This window comes from Coenobita brevimanus, unplaced genomic scaffold (assembly GCF_032717465.1).
Source record: "Coenobita brevimanus isolate Jiangsu-jjx unplaced genomic scaffold, ASM3271746v2 jjx.HiC_scaffold_1802, whole genome shotgun sequence".
Lineage (NCBI taxonomy): Eukaryota > Metazoa > Arthropoda > Malacostraca > Decapoda > Coenobitidae > Coenobita > Coenobita brevimanus.
The window spans coordinates 274342-281370 of record NW_027642670.1 but is presented as its reverse complement, the minus strand read 5'-3'; the positions used below and the strand labels follow the sequence as shown (position 1 = coordinate 281370).

Sequence of the window (7029 nt, the reverse complement as noted above, 5' to 3'; positions counted from 1 at the left end):
GCATTGTGTAATTTAACATATCTGAAACACTTGAAAAAACTCGTATTATTGTGGGTATGGTCATATTATGCACAATACACTGTAGCTGTTCTTTATGGGTTATCTGTTATAAAGTCAGATGCTACGGCAATACCTTTTGCCGCTTGTTCGTTCAAACTGTAATTAGTTTCCCCGATTATTAACCTGTCAGACCTATGTAACATGCCACCACATCCAACTGGTACCATTTATCAGACTTCTAGCACTGCCGCTAAATGACAATTCCTGTATGTGTTAACCTCAACACACAGCTTGTGGTAGCATTCCGAGATATATGTGGAATCCCTAACTCAGTGTCGTTACCACTAAAAAGAGGTTGTTTTAGCTCATTCACATCGTAAACCTACGTTTTTAACAAATACATTTGTGCCACATCTGTATTACACTGATGCCACATTTACTCAGTCACGTTCCCCACCCACCCCCACCCACCCCACCCCAAACACCGCCACTACCTACACTTGCACCAGACATCTCCCGCCCTCTCACCAGTAAACGATTCGAAGAACTGAGTCGAGCTGCACGGGATTCACACTTAGGAAAGAGAAGACTGACAATGTTGACTGTACCAGCCATAAGTGTCGGCGATAGTATACTTCACACATCACAAGTTTATATGTCAGTGTAAGTGTGCTCATGTTACTACAGAAGCCTGGTGGTACAAGTAGAAGGGAGTGGCTGCCTACCTTCATGCTGGTGGTGACAATGTTAACATCAGGGAACTGTTCTTGGCACTTCTCCCTCCAGTCTTCAACCTCCACACTGCATTGGTCAGCGTGGTCAATGGCTGTGTCAGCCTCCTGTGCTGTGTTGGCATTCTGCAGACACTCCAGTCTGGCCTCCAGCTGCTTCACTCCTTCCTCTCCTTTTTGCTTCATGGCCACCACTCTGGCCACCTCCTCCTCTATCAGCTTTACAAATGTGGCCATGTTGTGTGTGAATTCCTCCGCCTTTTTTAACAGCTGGAGGTTTTGTTCATTCTGGTCGGTCAGCCAGGTCACGTACTGGTCCAGCTGGGACTGGGTGTTTTGGGAGCCTGTAACCTGGCTCCTCATGCTGTTCTTTTGCTCCCCCAGCAGGGACCAAAGCTTCTTGCTCATCCCACTGGGCCTCTCCTGGGTTGTGCCACCTCTTGTTTTGACTGACATTTGTTTTTCTGCTGCAGGTTTTACACTTGGCTTTCCACCAGCTGCTCCTGCTGTCTGTGCCAGCTGTACATTCTTAAACTTTTTGACAAAAGCCTCCATTGCATAGCTTACTGGGAAATTATCCAGAGAGGTGGCGGGATGGCTGGCACGGCAGTCAGGGCAGGTCAGCTGGTTGGCTGTGGTCAGTTGTAAGATGCAGGACGAACAAAAGGTGTGGCCACACGGCAGAGTGCGTGGCCGACGCTCACTCTCATCATAGGTGATGCAGCACACACTGCACTCCTCAGGATTGTCCTGTGCAACAACAATAACATTGATTGCTTACATGTAACACATGATGGACATTGCTGACCTTACAACCTAAAAGGCAGTTTTAATATTCATAACTCACTGATGCTAAGAAAGAAAGCAATAACATGAGCTTTATATAAATGACGTCCATACTGTACAGTCGGCCTAAGAAGTGACAGTGGAGTATCCAGAAGGTTGCAGTAAGTGATAATGGATAATATTCCTCTTATATCTTTGCAAGATGACACCTATTATGTAAAACTGTAATAGAAAACAATATGTGAAATACAAGATAGGTATCGGGTAGTACCAAGGGGAGACCATATAGAGGCATGAGAAGAGAACAAGAGATCAGGACAAGATGGACATACGTCCCCAACCACCACGCACCCCTCTTCCCCTCAACGGAATCAACTAGAGGTACTGTACATCACCCTGCTGCATTACCCTCCACCTGGACCAGCACTCAACGGAATCGGGGCAGGATCTGTGTCCCAGCAGACTCCATAAGTAGGAATACGACGACGCCCACTGTGCTTGTCAGGGGAAGAACTCCTACCGTGCTCCCTCCACCTGCTGCCTTCTGTAGGACTGACGACGCCCACTGTGCTCGTTGGGGAAAGGACGCCCACCGTGTTTCCCTCACCTGCAGCCCCTGCCCTGAGCAGGACCGTGAAGATGCCCACCGCACGTCTCTCACCTGCAGTCCCAGTGCCTAGCAGAATCGAGGCGATGCCCACTGTGCCTGTCAGGGAGGCCCCACTCACCATGTGGGCCTCATCTGCTGAACCTTCGGCACCTATAGAGGGTCACGACCCTTGCTAGCCTCACTCCTCCAGGAGACGAGTGGGTCACGCCCCTTGCTAGCCTTACTCCTCCAAAGGCCGAAAGGGACGTCCCTCTCACTCTTCCCGCACCACAGGGGGCAGAGCAGGCTCCCCAGCAGAGTCACTGCTGGAAGAGGTCTGGAGTGGCCTTATAGTGAGTCCTGGGGTACACTCATTACAACCAGCGCCCCTAAGTCACCAGTCAATGTCGGACTCCTGAAGGAGGAGAGACCGCAGGCAGCCCCAGTCAGACTCCCGATGAAGGTGAGACTGCAGACACCAGACGCAGAGGGACGCCCCCAGAACTCCCGGCCGAGACCTCCCTAGACAAGCCAGCAAACCGTCCCCCATGAGGGGCAGGTGCAAGGAAGCACGCCTACTCGACCTGTTCGGCCCCAGCCCCGACGGCCGACACACTGACGGAGGTCCCTCCAATGAAAGGCCTCCCTCTACACCACCCAGCAGCCCTCACCCGACGATCAAGAGTAAAATAGTGGCACCACGACCCTTCAGAGAGTGCACACCTGACGAGACACCTCCCACACCTGGGGGCCACTAGTCCCAGACTCAGATGCTTATACTTCATATAGTGTGGGTAATCTATCACATTGTATTGTGTCAAGTCACTGTATTCTTTGTGGTTTTAAGCCCTGTTCCATTGGTTGCATGCTCTGGGTCTTAGAAAGAACCCAATATTGGACCCACATACTCAGAGAGAAAGAAGTTGATCTCTGAGTACCTGGCATAACAATAAGTAAATGACAAAGTGCTTATGCATTTCAGAATTGTAGGAAACAGTTTGTTAGTTACGATAATAAGAAATCCTAAATGGAACTAACTGAAATTTCAGAACTATCACTCAAGGACAGTCAGGAATAAGTTGCGGAGTTTAAGTCTACTGTGGTAGTAAGCAATTATTTCTGGTCTCGTAAGACTGAAAAGAAAAGGCCTTCAATAAACAATGAAGATCTGTTATTTTTATTTACGAGATATTTACCGTTAGACTACTGGTGAATAGTTAAAAGTTATTTATTTCCGTTTTTGTTGTCTCCATGGATGACGACAGAAAGTGGGAATGCGGCGTAAGTTAGTAGGCGATGTTAAATGGCTCGATCAACAAGCACAAATGAAGACAACTTTTACTGACAGACATGCAGCTATTACATCGCATTTGGCCACTTTTCCACTAAGAAAAATCTGTGGAAGACTTAGTATGAGCTTGAAAACTATCACTTAATGAAATATAAAAGAACCTTGCCAATTTGCTGAGAGTCTGAGCTCCATGGAGGATGCAAATTGTTTCATAGTCTGTATTATCCTCGGTGCCTGAACAACGGGCAAGAGTAATAAAATGCAATAAAAACAGCAGTGAGTTCCACACTTCCAACTCAGTATTTTCAATTAGACAAGACACAGCAAAACGAAAAGTATTCCAGATTTAAAAGATGGAACAAGTATGCACTTTTGCATTGCACAAGTTTGTAAACCCATGTTCTAGTCCTCTTTACTGCCTAGTGCCAGAGAAAAAGATATAATCTGTCATACCTATAGTCGCAGCACATGACTCTGAGGTTGTCATTATCGTACTCTGGCAACCTACCAGTCAAATGTGCGTCCAGTTTCGTATCATATGATACACAAATCATATTATTATGCACGAATATATTATACACGAGTATTGTTATACACGAACATATGACTGTATACACGAATCACATGAGTCTCATATTATACACGAAATTGGATGCACTGTTGAGGTTAGGTTGCCACGGCATGATAATAATATCCTCAGAGTCACACGCCACGACTATATTAATTTTGTATCAATAGGGTAGTATATAAGTACATTTATTATACATATATTATATGCTAGGGGAGGCAAGGAATAAGAGGCAGAAAAGATCTTGCTGCAGCTTTGGGTAGGGTATCCTTACTAAGAATAATTTTTGTGGCATCCTTACTGTTCCTTTGTCATCACCATTGCATTTGAAAAGCAAGTAGTGTATTCCAGTCACTAGAATTTTCTTAGGTTGGCCTTCGAAACTAGATAATCAGTTTTTGAAATCCTGGGACATACACACGAGCACGGGGATATGCTGTGCACCACGCGCCGAGCAATTCATTACATATTCAAATCGGGAAAACATATGTTACAGGTTAGCTTCTAATATATCATTGCCTCATGTTATGCATTTCTCATAATTCTTTGTATGATATACTGTTTTTTTTTTCTTTTCGATATGACGTGATGAAGTACAGAAATTTTTACCTTGAATTCAGTAAGTTTTCAGGGAAAGCATGGCAGTACAGAGTGTCTGAAGCAATCTGAAACTCTGTCATCACTTCTTGGGGCGACTGTACAAGTGGTGGTCTGATAACAGTATGGTGAACATGCCATAACAGAATATGCTATTGTACTGTAACATGTACAGTAACACTAATATTACTAGTGAGAGACAGTACAGTAGTGAATAGTGATCTTTTTATCCACAAACTGTATGTCCAACAACATATGAATTAAGAACCTTTGTACACTAGTCCTGAATGTGACAGCCTCCTTTGTATAGTACAGCATAGTGTGTGTGTGTGTGTGTGTGTGTGTGTGCTTTTCATTGCCTCAAATACACAAAGCACAAGCCATGTACTGTCAGCAGGGTAACAGTGTACTCACCATATTTGTAGTAGTGGCACTGTTGACTCTGTAGTGACTGGTGACCTGGTAAAATATAACAAGAGTAAATTCTTCCATTAGTTTAAGTTAGTCATTATAAGTTCCATCCCTGTATTAAGTACCTTGCTAATATCTCCCTTATTTATTCCCTTCATCCACTTAAAGACCTCAATTAAGTCTCCTCTTACTCTACGCCTTTCTAGTGAGTGAAAATGTAGTCTTTTTAGTCTGTCTTCATATGACAGCTTCCCATCATCATGTACCATGTTTGTCATTCTTCTCTCTACATTTTCTTAGGACTTTATATCCATTCTGTGGTAAGGACACCAAAATTGTACTGCACAGTCTAAGTGTGGCCTTACTAATGCTAGATAAAGTTGCTGTATCACTTTTGATGATCTATTGTTCACGCCTCTCGAAAAAAAAAAAATCCTAGGACCCTATTTGCTTTATTTCTCGCATTAATACACTGTTGCCTTGGTTTAAAGTCGTTACTAACCATAACTCCTAGATCTCTCACGCATTCCGATTTGCTAATTTCTTTGTTATCTAAGCTGTATTTAGTATCTCCAATGGTCTTGCCTACGTTAAGTAGTTTACATTTTTCAACGTTAAATTCCATTAGACCATCTGGACAAGAAGTCTGCTTCTGTTACACACATCTGTACACAATTCTGAGAATATCGCCAAGTTTGACCATTTTATATGCGATTTTATATAGATTACTTATTTACTTTATCGCCTTTCTAGCGTTTTGAGGCTTTGCATTTGGCAAGTCACTTTATCAGCGTCCAACACATGACTCATTTGCCCTTCCCTGCACGTCTCCCTCTGCCTTACACTGCCCATCCTTCTCTCATATATATATTATAACCCGAATATGTGAGAATGTTTAGCAGTAATATGTCAAATAAATAAATGGCTAAGGAAGAGGCGTTAGGAAGGTAGAATATAATGGCCACGGCCTTCCCGTCTTCCTCCCTATTCATGTCTTCTTATCTCCCTTAAGTTACACTCTTTCTTTCACACTACACACATAACTTCTAACATTCTCTTAACCGTCAATTGTTCAGGTGTAAAAATGACTAAATCGCTAAGGAAGAGGGACTGCGAGGTTTGGCATGACAAGTACTTATCACCCTCTACGTGCCCCACTCCTCTGTCACACACACACACACACACACACACACGCACACACACACACACACACACACACACACACACACATGTGTACCGCCAACTGATCCACCATATACTATTACTCCTTCTCTGCAGCAATAAACAACTCACGTGATGGTGTTCGTAGCCAAGAAGATCAAACTTCCTCTCATAAACACAGCCACTGTTACACTAACACCTCATCACTCGCTGGCCAGGGCTAAATATCCTAAGGCCGCTGAACAAGCTAACAAACAGCTACAATTTTGTTCACGCATAACACTCTGGAAATTAGCGATAAAAATGGATAACATTTTTGGAATAAGGCCAAAACTTTATTGAAATCACTAAAACATTACTTGATGTCCTGTAGTTAAGCGGTCATAAAGTACCGCTATTGTTGGTTAAACCTAGCGCAAAACTCGCTACATTGGCAACACGGCATCACATCCTGCCGCCAGCCTCACTACCATTGGCTGGCGTGATGGTCCACTGGTACTACCATGACTACCATTGACACCTACACTACCATTGCCGTCCACTGGTACTACCATTACTACCATTGACACCTACACTACCATTGCCGTCCACTGGTACTACCATTACTACCATTGACACCTACACTACCATTGCCGTCCACTGGTACTACCATTGACACCTACACTACCATTGCCGTCCACTGGTACTACCATTGACACCTACACTACCACTGCCGTCCACTGGTACTACCATTGACACCTACACTACCATTGCCGTCCACTGGTACTACCATTGACACCTACACTACCATTGCCGTCCACTGGTACTACCATTGACACCTACACTACCATTGCCGTCCACTGGTACTACCATTGACACCTACACTACCATTGCCGTCCACTGGTACTACCATTGA

At 44.3% G+C, this 7029-nt stretch overlaps 1 protein-coding gene across 1 annotated transcript; it reads right to left on the bottom strand.

The window, feature by feature from the left end:
* Positions 1-524: 524 nt before the first annotated feature.
* On the bottom strand, positions 525-4997 carry LOC145389659 (uncharacterized). The gene is made up of 2 exons (XM_080264883.1): positions 4977-4997; positions 525-1481 (listed from the first exon to the last, which is right to left on the bottom strand). The coding sequence occupies exons 1-2, from the start codon at positions 4977-4979 to the stop codon at positions 525-527; spliced, it is 960 nt and encodes a 319-aa protein (XP_080121009.1). The 5' UTR covers positions 4980-4997.
* Between the last annotated feature and the right edge of the window lie 2032 nt (positions 4998-7029).